General features: G+C 41.0%; 1 protein-coding gene across 1 annotated transcript in view; it reads left to right on the forward strand.

Moving 5' to 3' along the window:
- Nucleotides 1–821: 821 nt before the first annotated feature.
- The window catches only part of PTPRN2 (protein tyrosine phosphatase receptor type N2), a 665,321-nt gene continuing 647,265 nt past the window's right edge, over nt 822–18,877 (forward strand). The window contains exons 1-2 of the mRNA XM_040589330.1: nt 822–988; nt 1,714–1,820. Coding sequence (XP_040445264.1) covers nt 822–988; nt 1,714–1,820 — 274 coding nt within the window. The remainder of the gene's footprint in view (nt 989–1,713; nt 1,821–18,877) is intronic.

Here is an 18,877-nt window from a genome sequence, read left to right on the forward strand (position 1 = left end):
TTTTTTGTATCTGAGTCACCAACCTTAACCACAAAGGAAAGGAAGTGACTTTGCACCAGTTCTAGAAACTAGGACTCCTTTTCCCCAGTGCAGAGGCTGACACTTTTCCCACAGAGCAAAACTGAGAGAGTAAGAGGAGTCCGCAACCGTCTGTCGGGGCACCAGGGGCCATAAGTGCTTGGTGTGCCCCGCATGAGCTCCCGTGCAGCCCTTCTGCCCAGAGCCTGGGACAAAGCTCCAACCCGGGCCCCCAGGCTGGTCTGACCACCCCGTGGCAGGTCCCAGCTGGTCCCAACATGGTGGCTGGACATTTTGCATCCACCCTGGTCTGGACTTGTTGCAATTGTATTCTCTGCCACCTTTGAGGTGAGCGAGGAATGGCTGTGCGCTTCCAGGGTTAGTTTGTTCTGTGAACTTTCGTTATTTAGTTTGCTGGCCCACGGCAAAGCCTCTTCACATATTGCAATTTTTACTCCTTTTAAATACCTTGAGTGTGAGCCTGTCATGACTGTACCTGGTTAAAGCCAGGGATGAAGCATGTCAGGGAGTACAGTTATAGCTATATATATTTTATATATATATATATATTTTTTTTTTTTTCAAGTATGAAGAAGATTGGGAGAATCTGAAACTTCAGAGAGGAGTAAAGCAGATGTTGGGGTGACAGAGGGGCGGGGACCAGCCATCACTCGCTGTGGCATGGAGCTGGCTGTCCCAGTTAAAAAACGCATCCCATGCTGGGAGGCACAGCAGCTGCGCTGTTTCACCTTGGTGACTGTGACTGCCGAGTTAAAGGCTGATTTACACTGAGTTGTGGGAAAATGAGACCTGTGAACACAGACGGAGTCCATGGGTTGGTGCCTGAGACTCCCGCTCTACCTGGCAGCCCAGGCCGAGGGCTCACGCTTACGGGCAGTGGATCTGGGACAGGAGGTGGAGGGCAGACATGTCACCGTGCGGACGCTTCCCAGGCCAACACCACACCTACGTGAGGTGTTCACCTGAGGGCTTGTAAGATCCTTCAGGACAGCAAGTAATTTTCTGCGGAAAAGCTGGCGGGAAATAAACTGCCAGTGAGGAGGCCGCAGGGACAACCCACCGAGCTAGCGCATTTTTCAGGGCAAAACGTTGACAGGCGCTGAATTGGTTTTACACACAGGTGTGTGGAACAAGCACGTTTATTAAGTCCCTTCCCATTCTCAGCCATCTTTACGGGGGATTCCAGCGAACAGGCTCTCTGGCCGGCAGGGTCCCCCCTGCCCCTCGCCCGGCGGCAAAAGGGGTCGGGCCGTGCCCGCAGGCTCGCTGCCCGCCTGAGGCGGAGCCTCGTCGGGGCCGGCGGCGGCGGGGCGAGGGACATCCGCAGCCCTCACCTTGCGGGAGCGGGGCGCCGCCACCCCGCCATGGAGGGCCGGGCAGGCGGGGCGGGAAGCGCGGCGCGGGAAGCGCGGAGCGGGCGCGGGCTGCCCCCCTGCGGCTGCCGGGCGGGCGGGCCGGGCCGGGCCGGGCCGGGGCGGGGCGGGGCCGGCTCGGGGGCGGGCAGGCGGCGCTGGTCGCTGTCCTGGGTGTTGAATCTGCTGCGGCTGCCGCTCGCCGGAGCCGGGGAGCGGCTGCGGGGAGCCAGGGGCGGGCGGGCGGCATGGAGTGAGGGCTGGCGGCGGCGGGCAGGGGAGCGGGACAGCCGCCTGCGATGGGCCAGGCATGATGGGGGGCGCTCAGCTCCGTCCTCCCGTTGCTGCTGCCGCCGCTGCTGCAGGTCCTCGCCGCCTCCCCGCGCACCCAATCGCCCTCCGCCGGAGCCACCGCCGAGGCGCGGATCGGTGAGTGGGGCGATGGACGGGGGGCGGGGGGCTGAGGGGGAGAGGGGCCGCGCCGTCCCCTCGCTCCCTCCGCTGCTGCCCGAGCGCCTCCTCAGAGGCAGCTCGACAGGCCCCCGGCGGCCGTGCCTGCACGGCTACCGGCGAGGGGCCCGTCCTCCGGTCCCTCGCGGCCGGTTCCCGCGGAGCGGGTCCCTTCCCCGGTCCTTCGCGATCAGCTCCCGCTGAGGGGCCCCCTTCTCTGGTCCCTCAAAACCCCGCTGAGGGGCTCCGTCATCCGGCTTCTCATGGGGCGGCTGCCCGCTGAGGGTCCCTGTCCCCGGCCCCTCGCACCTCCCGGGTCCCGCCGGTCCCTCCGATCCCCGGTGAGCCCGAGGCCGGCCCAGGGCCTCAGCGGCGTCTCCCCTGGGGGTCTGTGGGGACGCCTCTGAGGAGCCGATCTCACCGGCTGTCCCCACCTGCTGAAAACTTCCACCGAGACAATCACGAGCCCCCTAAAGCCGAGGTGCACCAGTGGCGAGTCACCCAAAATACATCCAGCCCCCGCGTATGCAACCCTCCTCCCAGCTGCATGGATTCAGCCCGCTAAGCTGTCCTCATATTTGAAAAACACAGGAAATTCCCAGGCTACGAGCCCCCGGGCGCAGCTGGTGCCCACCCCTAACTCTTTCTGCTGGAGGTGGCAGGCAGCACTGGCTCCTGCAGGGTTAAAGCTGTTCTAGACCTGCAGAAAAATACCCAGTGCTGCCCAGTGAAGACCATTAAGCAGCCTTTCTCTTGAGACATTCTCCAACCAACCCCTTCCTCTTTTAGAAGGTATCATCTGCAGTAAACATCCCCACCTGCTGAAATGACCCCTGCTAACATGAAGGGATCCTGAAAACAAACTCTGTGTTTAAGATCAATGCCATTCACCTGTGCCGCTGTCCCTGGCAGTCCTTTCCTTGCACGGAGACAGTCATGACTGTGCTCACCAGAATTACCCCCAACAGTATGTACTAATACAGTCATTCTCATTTCAGTTACAGTATCTTTCTGAAACTCACTTTAAGTCAAGAAGGTCATAACTTGGAGAATTTTGTATTTCCCGCCCCCCCCCCCCCCCCAGTGTAATACCTACCTAGACCAGTTCTGGACATCAGAGAGTAAAAGCTAAACTAGCTGTCCCCAATAAATCCTTTTCAAAGACAAAAAATAAAATGACCTTAAGAAACAAAGGAAGCCTCCCACAGAAGTATCAGCGCAGTATTCCTCATGTACCCTCTGTTTATTAAGGAATTAATATCATCTGACCATGTTTTTAATGGAGCTTCAGTCAAGTGGCAATCAAAATGAGCTATTAAATGCTTGCTACATTGAAGGCAGTGATGCAAGGTTTTAAGGAGAAATGGTTTGGACTGGATATATCCCTCCATCCTCTCTCCTGGTTGCTATAGATATGGACTGTTTCTACTAATCTGCTAAGGAGAAAGCTTGCATAAAAATATTGCAAGTAATAGCTGTAATTTTTACCTTTAATAGTGCATTATACATCGTGCTTTCAAACTAGTCAGATTTTGATTCTTTCTCCCAAAACATAAGCTGCAAATCAGCCTGGCTCACTAAATATTTTTCAGCACTGCTGTAGCTGAAAAAACATGTTTGTGTGTCAGTTTCCTCTGGCTTCCCTGTGCCTCTGCCTCGGTGAGGACGTCTGCCTGACAGTTAAAGCTGTCCTTGCATGGAAGGGAATGGGGGAAGAGCAGGCTTGATTTTATAAAGCAAATCCACTCGTCTGGGATGTATAATTCAGAGACATTTCAATAGCGGTATAAGAAGTTGAGCCTTTCTGCTTCTTGCTCGGATAGAGAACTGATATCTCACTGATATCTCACAGATCTCTCTGAAAGGTGGGAAAGAATTTATTGTGTTTGACAAGATGCAGGCAAATGTTTGCATTGCTGGAAGTGAAACAGTTTTAGCTGTCTCTTCCCTTTAGAGTTCCTTTATTTCTTTTGAAACAATGTTTCAGATCTCATTAATCTCGAGCTCAAACTATTATAATAGATAGTGTTCAATTTTAGACTACAATTTTTAGACACAATCAGGAGATGCAACTGTAATTTTACAAGATATCTGAGTTTTGGGATTATTTGTGGTTATAGGTGGAAGATACTCATTTGGTTTCTTCTTGAGCACAGTCTCATCTTCTGTAATTGAAGATTGAACACAAATGCATTATGAAACTTCTATAATATGTGCTAGAAAACTGCCTTAAAAGCCATGTAATTATAGAAACAGGTTTTTGTATTAATTTGTTCCTATTAAGTATTTCAGAAATTCTTCCTAAAAGCTGATTCAGAAGTAGAAGTTCATAACCTTTACCGTTTCATACATGTTTTCATCTAATTTCATTCCTCTTTTTTTGGTCAACTTTTGTCTATGCTTTCCAATATAGTAATGACCTCCAAATGGTGACCTATTTATTTTGTAACATGCTTACAAACTTGTTTAAGGAATTGGAAGTTTTAACGTTACAGTTAAATAAGATGCAAGATTTTGATTTGTGCTTCTCCTGCCTATTTAATTCATAAGGCTTTGTAGATTGTTCCTGTGGGAAGGTGTTTTTGTAAGATGTTATTATCAACGAAGGCACATATTCTTCCATTTCCTGACATTTATAGTAGCATTTAAATGTGAACAATGAAGAAAAGTATAGCTCTTCCCTTCTCTCCACCTCTTGCCCAGATTTAGCCCAGGAGAGAGGCTCTTATCTTTTCCACAGAAAAAAATCAGCTGAATACATAGTAGGATGCATTAGCTGTTGGTGAAACACTGGGGCTGGGAATTTAGTACGTTAAATAAATCTTTAATTGTTTATAAGACACAGTCCATTTAAGATTATGGAACTTCATTGTAAGTGTTTTACAAAGTAATCATCTGTGAACAATATATCCTGATCATGTATGGTAAATTCCACAGATTTGGGTTATACTGCTCCTGTAGTGTAGGTTATATGGAATTTGTTTTCAGTGAAACATTTATACTGAGGAAGAAGTTAAACTTAAAAAGCTTTCCAATAACACTAAGCATTTACTTCAGTAAAAATTGCAGGTCTAACAAGTAAAGTATTTTCATGCAGTTGAACAGGTTTTTGAGTAGACTAATCATAGAATCATAGAATTATTTAGGTTGGAAAAGACCTTTGAGATCATCAAGTCCAAGTGCTAACCCAGGACTGCCAAGTCCATCACTAAACCATGTCCCTAAGCACTGTGTCTACATGTTTTTTAAACATCTCCAGGGATGGTGATTCCACCACCTACCTGGGCAGCCTGTTCCGATGCTTGACCACCCTTTCAGTGACGAAATTTTTCCTAACATCCAATCTCAACCTCCCCTGGCACAACTTGAGGTTATTTCCTCTTGTCCTGTCGCCAGTTATCTGGGAGAAGAGACCAACCCTCACCTTGGTACAATCTCCTTTCAGGTAGTTGTAGAGAGCAGTAAGATCTCCCCTGAGCTTCCATTTCTCCAGGCTAAACCGCTCCCCCCTCCTGCCCCCCCCCCCCCCCCCCCCAGTTCCCTCAGCTCAGCTGCTCCTCATAAAACTTGTGCTCCAGATCCTCCACAAGCCTCATTATCCTTCGCTGGACACCCTCCAGCACCTCTGCGTCCCTCTTGCAGTGAGGGGGCCAGAACTGAACACAGGATTTGAGGTGCAGCCCTACCAGTGCTGAGTGCAGGGGGACAATCACTTCCCCAGTCCTGCTGGCCACACTGTTTCAGGTACAAGCCAGGATGCTACTGGCCTTCTTGTCCACCCGGGCACACTGCTGGCTCATGTTCAGCTGGCTGTCAACCAGCACCCCCAGTTCCTTTTCCACCAGGCAGCTTTTCATCCTTCTTCCCCAAGCCTGTAGCCACTCTTTCCCAAGCATGGGGCTGTTGTGGTCCAAGTGTAGGACCTCACAATTCTTGTTGAACCTCATACAGGTGTCCTCAATCAATTAGTCCTGCCTGTCCAGATCCAGCTGGAGAGCCTCCCTACTCTCAAGGAGATCAAAATTCCCTCCCCCAGCTTGGTGTCATCTGCAAATTTACTGAGGGTGCACTCAATGCCATCATCCAGATCATTAATAAAGATATTAAACAGAACAGGCCCCAATACTGAGCCCTGGGGTACACCACCTGTGACCAGTACACCACCTGTGACTGGTAAATCTGTTAAGAAATACTGGTAATCTATTCAGATTATTCTGATTATATTCAGATTATTCTAATTATATTAATATTATTCTATTGTCTACCAATAATCTATTCATACAGTTGCAGTGGGATTTTATTTTTATGTTAGGTAGTCTGGGGGAGGTAGAGGACTTGGGGACAAAGTAAACTGTGAACATTTTTAATCACATTATTTTATTACTCCTAAAATGCCGATACTTTACAGCAGTAGTAATCCTCATCTCTTTGAAAAGAGAGTGTGTGCTTGCTGCAGTGCCTTCACATTGCCCTCTAATGTGTAACCTGATGCTTATAACCTTCAGCAAATATGAGTATAATTTTTGCAATATAATTTGATCTTTTGTGCTTCATGCAATCCATTCTTCAGTATGCATTTTTTTCTTAAATGGGTACAGTAATATGCTGTGGAAATTTCTAGAAACAGTTGTTCTATACACCATGTAAAAGTTCCTTCAAAGCTGTATTCAAATCATCATATGCAAAATTTTGCAAGTCAAATGACTGTGAATTTAGTATTTAACTAACTAACAAAAAGACAAGTTGGTCACATTTCAGCTTATAAACAATAAATACTCTTCTAAACCTGTAGCTGTGAGTACCTGACACATACGGTGAGCAAAGGTGGTGTCTTACATTTCACTAGGGTTAAAATGTAATTGAGGATAGAAACTTTATTTAAAGACTTTTTAAAAATGTTGCATGTTAATTGTAGGACTTTCATGAAGTATGGTGTGCATATTTAACAGCTTAAAAAATATTTTAGGAGTTTCAAGTGATTAAAGTTGATCAGAAGTAAGAAATTATAAAAGCAGGGACTTCCTTTACCATTGGTGGAAAGCATTTTTCCAGTGTTGATTCTTAAGTTGCAAGAGAATGAAATAAAGGGTAGGACAGATGAAAAAACCCACAAATTTTTTGGCTTTTCAGTCAGTGCTTAAAATACAATCTAAAGGAAGTAGTGACAGAGAGCTTTTGTCTGAGTGTTTCAAGGGGAACAGCAAAAAAAGTCTGTCTTGGTTTAGTTCTTGTTGGAGATATACTACCATAAAAAAATCAGCATAAGTGTTCTTCTCAGCCTTCATTTTCAATGGCCTTGAAAATCCATGAGGATTGAAATTTTGCTTCTTGCAGCAATTCTGAGCTGAAGCTCACTAGAGTCAACGTAACTTTTCCATTGACTTCGGCAGTATTTGGATCAAAAAGCTGATTGAGGCTGGTAACAGACTGCCTGAAAAAGTGGGGGAATTACAGTGTTATCATCTGTTTAGTAGATAATATTGCCTGACTTTCCAGTTACATGAATTTGGAACTTCCCATAGGCACTCGGGTATTTTGATACTTTGTTGATTTGATGTTATTATTGATGATGGAGTGTAATTTATGATATAATGCTAGTAAATAAAAATATCAACACAGTAATTTAATTAAGACAATGCTATGTGGTCAGAACATGAAGGATTCAGTGTAGGAAACTGCATGTTTCCCTTCATCAAAAATATTTTTGTATATTCTAGAAATGTTTCTTAAGTAATCAGTTATGTTAGAAAACAACTTGAAAGTAGCTCAATATCAAGGCATGTCTGTTAGTTCCATTGAATTGAAGGTAAGAATATGCATTAATGTTTTTGGCATCATTGCATGACTGTTCTACAATATTCTTTTACTATCTAGCTTGTTTTTGTTCAAAGTTTCAAATAGACAGGAAGTGAATTATTTCTCTATCAGTAAAAGAAAGCATGTGGTGTACTCTAAAGGATGTTCATAGGATGGGATTTCTGGGGAGACTTTTTTTTCTATTTGTTTAGTTTACTAATTGAGAGAAAACAGACAAGTTTTTGAAAATATAAGCTTGTTTCTGCTTCCTACCTGAGTGTACCCCAACATTTATCTGTATTTAGTGAAATTTAAAAAAAATATTTCTACTTGTCTTTGAATAATACCAGTCCCCAAAACTTCATCATACCACACCATCATCATAGCATGCTATCAGTCAGCCCTCTGAGAGGAAGCTGGGTTGCCCCTGGTCCTTAGATCCTAGAATATTCAGGCAGTTCTGCTAATCTACCAAAGGGTAGTTAATGTTGACACACTAATGTTAAACAGGCAGTTGCTTGTGTACTTTGTGACAGTGAGCAGCAAGGCTTATAAACATCAGTGTGCCATTAGTGAGAAAAGGGCAGCTGCACTCCCAGGAGGTGCGGGAGCCCAGTGATAAGAGGGAGCTGTTGGTCAGATTTCCATCTGCTGGAAAGAACACAAGCTCAGCCGTAGGTGATTACTGTCGATCATATGTATCCAAATCCGTAAGAAGACCTGTGAAAGACAAACGGCAGTGTATATTCCATTTTCCTGAAAATAATATATATTTTGTCCTCATCCCACTTACACTATAGCCTAAAATGTAGATAAAATCTCTGAAGTTATTCTTACAAAATCAGTATATATAATGTCTTGCTAAGATCTGTGTTGGTGTTTACAGTCTGATTTAGGAGGGCATTCAATAAAGATTGGAGGAAAGATGAATTTGGTTTTGATGATAAAATGGGCAAAGGAGGGAAAATATCCAGAGGCAAAGTCCACTCCTAGTCTCCGTCAAAGACAGGATGCTGAGCTGGATGGATATTTGGTTAGGCTCAGCATGGTCATTATTAATAAATATAGGATGGCAGTAAGTAATATTGTTGCTGATCAAACAATTTTATGTTTGCAAATGATAAATGAGATGGAGATGCATACAAAGAGCACATTTGCAGGGCAACAATCAGTTGCCAAGGAATAGAGGCATGTTGGGAATGTGGATGTTTGAAAGAGGGATTGAGAAATTAAATGTTTAGACAAGTAAAATTTCTGGAATTGGAGATCAGGAGTGGAGATTAGTGAGTTGTATACGATCTGTAAAGATGTAAACTTTGGGTGGAGTTACTTTTTCTCGTGGAAGAGACTAGTCAAATGCAGCAGCAAAACTGAGATGTTCAATGGACCAGTTTGAGGCGTGAGAAAATGAGGCAAGTTGACAAGAAGGAAAAGGGGTTCACAAAACAGAAATGTTAATTCATTCATTTAGGCCAAAGCTGTGGCAAAAATGGAGTTACAAAATGCATGTAGACTATGAGGAACTGTTCTGGGAGCAGAAAGGATTTATATTTCTCTTAATGTAAGGGGTGGGATTCATCTAACTAAATGTAATTATTTGAGCTAATCACTCGAGGCTCCTTTTAACCTTTATCTAATTTATGAATTTAAATTAATTTTACCCAACTGTACATATCTAACATAGGTCGGGTAAATGTCTCCCTGAATGCAGCTTTTGCTTTCAACTTAGAATTGTCTTAATACATTTCCTGGGCTAGGGTGAGTATCTCGTGGTGGTAGGTACTGCACCTTAGCTATTTAAAAATCAGATGCTCAGGCTAAACCTGGGGATAGGTAAGCACGTTTGGGGAGTGATTCACCTGCCTCGTGAGACTAATGAAGTAGCTTAAACTAAGGTTAGGTTGGCTGAGGATCACCTACTACTTCAAATTACTTCAAAACCACTGGCATGACTTTGAGATATAAAGGTCTTTAAAGTAAACTGTTTTAGGAAGGTCCTGTGAGTAGTCAGGCAGGTTTGTCACATGAGGGACTGAAACAAGTGAGATAGCTGAAGGATATTAGCAGTCCTGGAAAGAACTTTCTCTGAGAAAATCACACTCTGGTATTCGCAAACAAATGAAGGTGACCTTTGAATGAGACAGAGAAGAAAGGGGCACAATGGAATGAGCAAGCAAAGGGGGAAAAGCAGGTAAATTAGCAGGAGGTCTGCAGGAAAGATAGGCAAATGGTAAGGGAGTCTGGTATTGGAAAGCTGAAGGAAGGGAACCATGAAGACTAACTAGTTTTGGACAGTCAAGAGAGAGCATGAAGGGCATGGAGGTTAATGTGTACATAGGATTACTGAGTATTCTTATGTAGTTTTAGGGGCTTTACTTGTGAGGGGGAGCCGAAATCTCTATTTTTATCTCAACCATTTCATAGCATAAATACACTATAGCATTCCCAATAACAATATGCCATTCAGGACAGTTGTGCTCATCAAAAGCTAGGGAACTTTTTTTTCAGAAAGTATTAGAGGGCTTAACTTTATAAAATGTATTCCTTTTGAGAAAGATATTTTTTAGAAGTAGCTTAGTAAATTACTGCATCTTACTATGGTGGTTTTTCCTATAATTTCTTTCAGTGAAACACACTTAAATACTAAACGTAGTTTGTTGATACACAGCCTCTTTGAACAGAGTTAGCAATTAACATTGCATACCTATTTTGTTTCAAACTAATGCACTGATAAAACAAGCTATTTCAATGTATAAAATCAGTCCTAGAAGTTTTATGGGAAGTACAGCTGGTTGTAGTGGGTGTAAGGTCTTTTCTTTCAGTCATAGCTTAAGAACATGCAATGATGTTACATAAGGTTGAAATCATAGCCAACAGGTATAAGGTAATCTGCAAAGATATATGTACCTCTCAAAATGTAACATACTTCCAGAAGTCCTCATAGAAAACAATGCAACTGAGACCAAATACACACTACATATTATAATAAACTTTATAAGTTCAACAAAAGTCAGGTAATATCTGTATATATGTAAAACCCTTACTCCCCACCCTCCCCCCACCCCCCATTAATCTTTGATCTCTCAAGTTTGAATCTCAACAAATTCTACAAAATACCTTATGAAAATAAATCTTGCATGCTGAAAATTGGATAGATATTCTGGATTTCTGGCACATAGAAATCTGCTGTCATTATTCTGCAGGAGATAATTACCTGTCTGTCTGTTGCTGTCCTAAAAAGGGTAAAGATATAACCTCTTCTCTTGTTAATATTCTGCTCTACACTAGGAGGGCTATCTTTTTTCTACAACTTTTTTAGTTGGTTAATAAAGTTCAGTTAAACTCAGAGCAGTTGTTTCAGACAACTACTTTACTTCACCTAGAAGGTCATGCCTCATCTTCAGGTTTGAGGAAGTTTTTGTGTTAAAAACCTGTTTTTTCAACTAGTATCTGGCTGCACCTTTGCAGTATAGAATGTTTGACAATAACAAAAGTTTATGGTGTTCCTGCCAATGACTGCTTGATCTTGCCTTTGTGGAAAGGGTGTTGGTTTGACTGAAAGAAACAAGATATGGATCTAAATCGCAGCCTTGCTCACAAGCAGTGAAAACAGTGCTGGTATTAGTGTTGGTATCCATGAAACAGCAACAGGGAAATGGGTTTGGGGACAGGAGTAGTTTATGCCACTATTGCCCCTGAGCTTTCCGTGGCATGATACTTTGACTTGTGTCTTTATGAAAGATAGTCTCCTATTAACCTGACCTCTCTTACAGAGTTGTTTTGTAAGTTAGACATTAAATTCTATTTACTCATCAGTGCTGAATTAAAAATGTGGCATCAAAGATTACAACCCTTGATTAATGCAGATAAGTCACCACCAAAGAATGTGAATATCTATTCTATTTTCTAAAGAATGTATACATTATGGTGTATTTTTCTTGGCAAAATGATTTGTTATAATTTTAGTTAAGATTCTGGAACACTTTTTATACTTGCTGTTTATATTTCAGCTTTATTTGATATCTGATATGATAGGTGTTAGCTATCAAATATCTTCAGTGGGCTATTACTCATAAAATCTTTCTTTTCTAGGTTTTAGCACAGCTCAGTATTCTCAGTATGTAGTCAGTGCAATGCCTTACTTATACTAGCAAAACATTATACCAAACTTCTGTGACCTGGTCTAACCTCTCAGCTTCTTGGCAAAACACTGTTTCTTACTTTCATGGTATCACCCTGTAGATTACAGCAACTTCCATTTGTTGGAGAAGGCTGTAGTCATTGGTGATTATCCCATTTTTTACTTTTTATGTTCTAAAGGAAGAAAAAAGGAGGGGAAAAGAGAAATTTGGGAATTATACATCATGACTTTCTGGAAATAGCTGAATAGTAATGAAAGTGAGAGACAAACGTAAATATCACCAAGCATATAGGTAGGAGAACATATCTTGGAGTTAGCAACACAGCTGGCAGACATTAAGCCCCCCAAAATCATTTGGCACAGGGTATTACTTTTATTTTTTTTATTTTTGTTTGATATATTTTTAAGAAATGTTTGAGTTGGTTTTTTACCCTCGAAGTCTGGAGTCAGATTCTGTAATATTCCTTTTCTTCAATTATGAAGTGAAATCTCAAAATTGTTAAAATATTCTTGTTAGTACTACCTATCTGGAGGTTTATTTTGGTTAACTAGGTCAGCTCATAATTACAATTTACCAACATACATTACAAGCAGGGGATGTTTTCCAAGGACAAATGGGACCTATAAAAATTGCATAGTCAGATTAAATGCAACAATAATGGAAACAGGAACTTGGAAGGAAAAATTAAACTTAACTGATGCTATCTGGTGAATTTCCATCTTAAGAGCTGCAGAAAAGTAAAGCAATCATGTTCTTTGGGAGCAATCACTCACGCTTTTAGACAGTATAAATTTTATAATGCTGTAATTAAATAGCATTTAAAAAGCAGAATGGGAAGGTTGTTTTAATACTGTGTATGTTTGTCTTTATGCCGCCCAACAAGACAAAGATTTACAGTTGAGGGCTTTTTTTTTTTTTTCCTGTCCATTTGCTTTTGTTTCTCTGAGTAACACCTGCTCTAACAAGTTTGTAATCTGAAAGTAAATAACTGAGAAGGGAGGAGGAAACAGACATAGCACACAGGCTTGTGAATAAACATCTGTCAAATGGCTGACATTTTAGAAAGTAGAACACACAGCTTTTATGAAGGATCTGAATTGGCTTGAACAAGAGAGCTGATCACACCCGGTTGTCAAACTTTCCTAATTGAAGAATTACTTGAGAGCATTTTAGAATAATACTTTATTATCCTCAGATTATGGAACTATTTTCATAGTCTAGTGGACAGGGAAGACCTCTGACCTCATCAGCTACCCAGAGACGGAGTGGCTTTGCAGGTTGTTAAAGGCAGCACGGTTGTGCTTCTTTCTCTAAACTTGCAGTTTAGGGAGGTTCACGCCAGAGAGACTGAATTAAATAGTTGTGCATGTAAAGGGGCCATAGGCCTCACCTAAGCCTCTGCATGAAGAATCTGAATGTGGGTGTACGTATGTCTGGCCACCTAACACTCTTTTACCAGTGTGGGCTTGTAAATAGTTATCTTTTGCCCAGCTAGTATTAGAATAATACTAACTTGGTTACAAATGAAAGTTCATCAACACACGAGGAGACTCTGCTGTCAACAGAAGTATATAAAGTGCAACCTTTCACGAAGAACTTCACCAGTTTTCCTGAAGTTTTCGCATTCGGTGTAAATAAGAACAGTTCTGGGTTCATTTCCTTCTGATGTGACTGATATTAGTCCAGGGATCCTGGATTGAAGGTGATTTAAGGCATCAAATACTTGAATGGGGCTTGCCTAGAGCTGATTTTATAGAATATTTTCAGGTCTATTTAAGACAGAGTATTAGAATCTAAGTATTTGAACATTTTCTTTCTCGTCAGTTTTCCCTTGTCTCTGTTGCAATCTGGAAGATAGCCTTGGCTCAGGAGCCCCCACGTTTTCCTGCTATTTGACAAAGATACTCTTCTTAACTCTTCTCAGTTGAGAGAATTCTTTTTGCCAAAGAATGGGTTTTGGTTGTTTCGTGGTGCTGGTGCGTAACTCTGATCCTGTAGAATGGTGTGTGAGTTACTTTATTTGGGACTGCCACTCTCTGGAGAAGAGAGGGATAGTGTTCTGTAATTTGCCAGGCACAGCTAAGTCACTTCTCGTGTCTGACAATGTTCACGTACAAAGGAAAAGAAAGCAAGTATTCCACTCTTTGCGGTAAAACTTTTAAAAAAACTATTAAAACACACTTTTTTTCAGTAAAACAACTATTACACCAAGAAAGACGTGGAGAAAAAGATCACATAACATTCTTATACCTGTAATCCTGGTTTGGCTTCACCAGACTGTCAGATTAACCTCATTTTCACAATGCTTGATGAAATTTCCCAGGGACAGATTATTTTTGGCCAGCTTTCATCCTCCAGAATGAGTACTGACTTGAGTTGAAGAATCTACCTTTCTACTGTGGTTTCTGTTGAGTAAAGACTCTTTCTTGCCTGGGGTTTTTTTCCACCTTCCAGTCCCTTTAGCTTGTCAGCCGTGCTAACAGAACTCTGACCAGCCTGACCATTGCCATGTAACCTTTGGAGAGTCCTTCCCAGTTGTGCAGATGTCAACTAAATACCAGTTTGTAAAAAAAACAACCAACCCCCCCCAACATTTACAGACTACAAATACAATTCCTGAATACATTAGATAAAATACATAACCTTCTTAAAAAGTAGAGCTTCAGAAATTAATTACAGAAATGTTTATAAATCAAAACAATGAATACTGATAGAGACCAGACATGATGGGAATACAAAAACAGAAAAAAGGGGGAGAGAGAGTGCTGGGAACAAATAGCCTTTAAATGTGGCAAGATGGAAGCTTGCATACCATAATAATCTCTGTTATGCTGGAGTCAGTATTCATCTCTTTTTCCTAGTCTTTGTAAATAAAAAAATCAGTGAACTGGCAGCTCTGTTGGAAATAGGTTAATTTCGTTATGTAGTTTCTTAACGTTAGTTCATTCCACAGTATCTTACAGTATATTTATTCATAATCTATTTTTAGTCACATTTCATTGGGGAATAACATTATGTCAGCTATTATGATGACTTTGTTTTCATGTCATAAATCACAGGAGAGCTGTTTCTGTAACATTTTATTAGCTGAAAGCTATACTTTAAGCCTGTCTGTTTAATTTTGGTTCTGATTACCAATGCAAATACTTAAGCATGAGCTTAACTATAGGTAGGTGCTGTTGTCACTTAGTAAACGGGACTGTTTACCCTCTTTGCTTTCAGCATGGGGAAAAATAGGTCACAGCAGTTTTGATTATACCTTGAATTTTTGTAGAATCAGGACTTTTATTTCACTCATATCCTTGGTAACTGAGCACTTCAATGACATCAAAATTTCACACAGTAGATAAGTAATAACTGTATGCTGTCACCTGTGTCTGTTTTTAGGGTTAGTTAAATAATTTGTCATATTTCCAAATAAGATAATTAAAAGAGAGTTTTTAAAAATGAAACTAGATAGGAATTTCTAAAATCACTTTGAATCTGCTATTTTGAGTGCCTTCTGCAATAACAATACTGTGTGTGTTTACTTTTCAAAAATTTATAGGGCACACCACTCTAGTATGAGTTAAAAGATTTGGTTTTCATTCTTCTCCCGTGAGTAGGTATCTAGTGACATCTGGGAAGGACTGTAAAAACCTGCATTTGAGAAGATGCAAATTAACTGAATATTTCTCTGAAAATGGATTGGTGCCAAAAATCCACTAACTTATGCTTTACAACTGCATGAAAATTGAAAAAGGTTGTTCCTCCTTTTCCAGAGATGATCCCCAGTATGTATATTGCGAACTCTCCCCAAGAATGACTTTAACTTTGGACCTTAAAGATCAGTGAGAGAACACCAAATACTATGTAGTTATAGAGGAAATAAATATAAATTCCTGTTATAATCCCCAGGTGCCTCATGAATGAATTTTGTATTCACTCTGCAGTTTCTCAGTTCATATATTATCTATGTGTAGTTATTCTCCATATGTGACAAATTGGAAATAGCTTTTCATTCTTGGTCCCATCTCAGGAGGTGCAAACAGCTGCAAATGTATCTTTTTGAAAATCTAAGTTTTTTTTTTTTTTTTTTTTTTTTTTTTTTAATTAAGATGATACTTTTCTATAGGATAAAAAATTATTAGGACTTTTCCCTTAGAAGCAATTGAAAATTCTCTCTTCAGAAGAGAGACTGACGTGCGGAATTAGACTCTATAACTCGAAAGTTATAAAGTAGGTATGTTTATTGCGCGCAGATGCACGGGGGATCGCTCCTCCACAAGCGTGCATACCCGAAGTGACGAACCATCCCACATTTATACAATGAAACAAATGAATATTCAATTAGCGCCTATACATATTCGTTACCTAAACCCCGCTTCGTATGTTAATTAGCTTATCAGTCCGTTTCCTGGAATGCGGTGGTCTTGCAGGTTTGTAGGTGATTCATGTTCTTGTGACCATCTGATCTTCTTCAGCAAGGAAAGGTGATTCATGTCCTTGTGACCATCCAATCTTCTCCAGCAAGGAGACTTAGCACTCCCTCCCTCTAGATAGCATTTGAATGTCTCTCATCTTTTCTCATTCTCTTTTAAATAGCCCCTTTGTTAGAGAAAGAAGGGCAGGCGTCTCCCCGTCTCCCCTTTGTTAGAGGAAGAGGGGCAGGCGTCTCCTCAGAAACTGTGGTTGTCTCCTCAGAGCTGTGTGCCTATGTGACCAGACACCGCACCCGTGACTAGTCACCATACCCACATTCCTGAGTAGACATATACAATCACAGTCGGTGTTAAGCGTCCCCATTTCACACTATTTCTCCATATCAAGACTACTGGGTGGCTAAGGGGAAAGAAAGTAGGACAGACCACAGCAAGTGAGAAGTCATTATGGAAATAACTAAAAACTTTAGTTCACCTTTTCTGTTGCATTCTTACCCATGCTGAATATAAACTTGATTCCTCTGAAGAGCTTGTCTGTGCTTTTTAACTTGACCTAGAACTCTCTTAAGACGGTGTGTAAATTTAAAGGGCTTATTAGGAAGATGTTACTGTAGCAACAGTAAAGTAATATTTTTCAATTTGATAAAAAGCTTTAGTGTCCTTCTTGACTGAATCTTTTCCAGATTTCACAGTAATAATTTTTTCCAGAAGTCATGTATGGTATTTGTGGAATGTTTTATCAAAAAATAGTCAAGCAGTGCAAAGATGAATAGGATGATTTCAGATAGTGAATTTTATTTTTAAAGATCATACCTACAGTAATATTTTGCCATTCCATTACCTGAGCCTTTAAAAAAAGTAGAATGATGATTCCCTTTTTCTATGTGTCTGCTGAGGGGCACATCTCTGCTTGGGGATCTGCTCTCCAGGCTGATATGAGGTCTGATGGATCTGAGGGTTGTCTGACAGTGGCAGACGGCTGGCAAATGGGAAGGTCATACCAAGGTGAGTGTCATGGTGTATTGCCCCATTCTTACTCTTTTTCCCTCAGCAACTGTTAGTGATCAGTGTCAAGAGACAGGTTTTGGTCTAAGCTGATACAGCAGTTTTTATGGTTTGCTCCTAAGAAACTTTTGACTAGGGAAAACAAAGTAAGCACAAATAGCATCCCCCTGAATAATGCCTGTGTTCCCCTGTAGAGCGATGGGGATGAGAGACTTGCAGTGCTAAAGATATTCTGACAAATGATATTAAAAATTCTGAAGCAGACAAATCTTCTAGACGCAGATACACACAAACTGTCCTTAAAAGAAAAATAATGTATAGTCACAGTAATAGTGAATCAAAAATGATGCTAGTATTTGCTTAGGCCTTCAATAACTAATATTTTGTAAGAAACAAAATCAAGTGGGTTTTTGCTAGTAAACTGCTAATACAGTGCTGAGAATTTCTTGCCAGTGTGGGCAGGAAAAAACACTAGGTTAAATGTGGTTTTTTAGAACGGTGTTCCAGCTAGGAGTGTCTATATTAAGTGTTCCTGATGGGTTCCGATAGCTGTGGAAAGTATGTAACTAACTTTGGTAGCAGAAAAATCCCATGCCTGTGCGTTATACTTTGGATTTCAGTACAGATGAGAAAGTGTGAATGGAAAGATATTACATCAAAGCAGAAAGCGCATTTCAAGTATTATGGGCTGTTGAGCTGGAACATTCTACCCACCTCTGCACTACTAACACTTCAGCCTTCTGCCTGTTGCAGAAGGCAGTGATTTAATCCTGCGTGGCAGTTCTGTATGGGAGCATGTGCAAGCTATTGAAATCAAGTTACATGGACTTTTGAGTAAGCGAATGTAAGTGGGATTTGGGTATGGTCTTCAGCTAATTTCTTTGCTCTTAGAATTAGGAAGGAAAAGGAAAAGGATTTGGTTTACTTCTTGTTTTTTTAAAGACTTGTTTTTCAATAATCACTTATTCTTCGGTCTCATTTTGGAACAACAGTCCAGTACTGTTCTAGAAGGATGTGTGTCATTCGTAGAATTATGATTTCTGCAACCTGTGTAATGTGGAGGTTTTATGTGAGTGCTGGTGAGATCCATCCCTATTCAGTTTATGAGAATTGTTGAGCTACTGAGTGAGGGTACTGTATTTTGCCCATAGATATATATATATATATATAATTAAAAGAAGAAAATTATTTTATTTTTTCTTCAAATGGGTGTGAAATAATAAAAGTGCACCATTGTGCATGGCATGCGCGTGAGAGGGAAGATTAAATTGCAAGCTAGCTGAATTTAAAGAGAAAATAACTCTATACTGCACTCAGAAAATATGTGATTGAATAAAGTAGAAAGAGGTACAGTAGGTATGTATTTTACTGATTTATCATGATCTTATACCAGATTGGTGGATATTATAATCTCAGCTGAACCCATTTTTTCATTGCCTTGGTTTACTTTTACAAATGAACAGTCTTAAAAAATAGTCGGGTGTGGAGAAAAGCAAACAAAAGATGATAATATTGATGACAAAGACAATACAGCTTTGGGAAAATTCATTAATATTTTGTAACCTTAAAGTCACACAGTTTAAAGAACCGTAACTTTTGAAGGCTTCTTTAAAGTAAGGTGAGAGATTTTAACTAAAATGAAGCATCTTTGTTCCTTCTATTAGAACTTCTA

This window comes from Falco naumanni, chromosome 4 (genome assembly GCF_017639655.2).
Source record: "Falco naumanni isolate bFalNau1 chromosome 4, bFalNau1.pat, whole genome shotgun sequence".
NCBI classification, from domain to species: Eukaryota; Metazoa; Chordata; class Aves; order Falconiformes; family Falconidae; genus Falco; species Falco naumanni.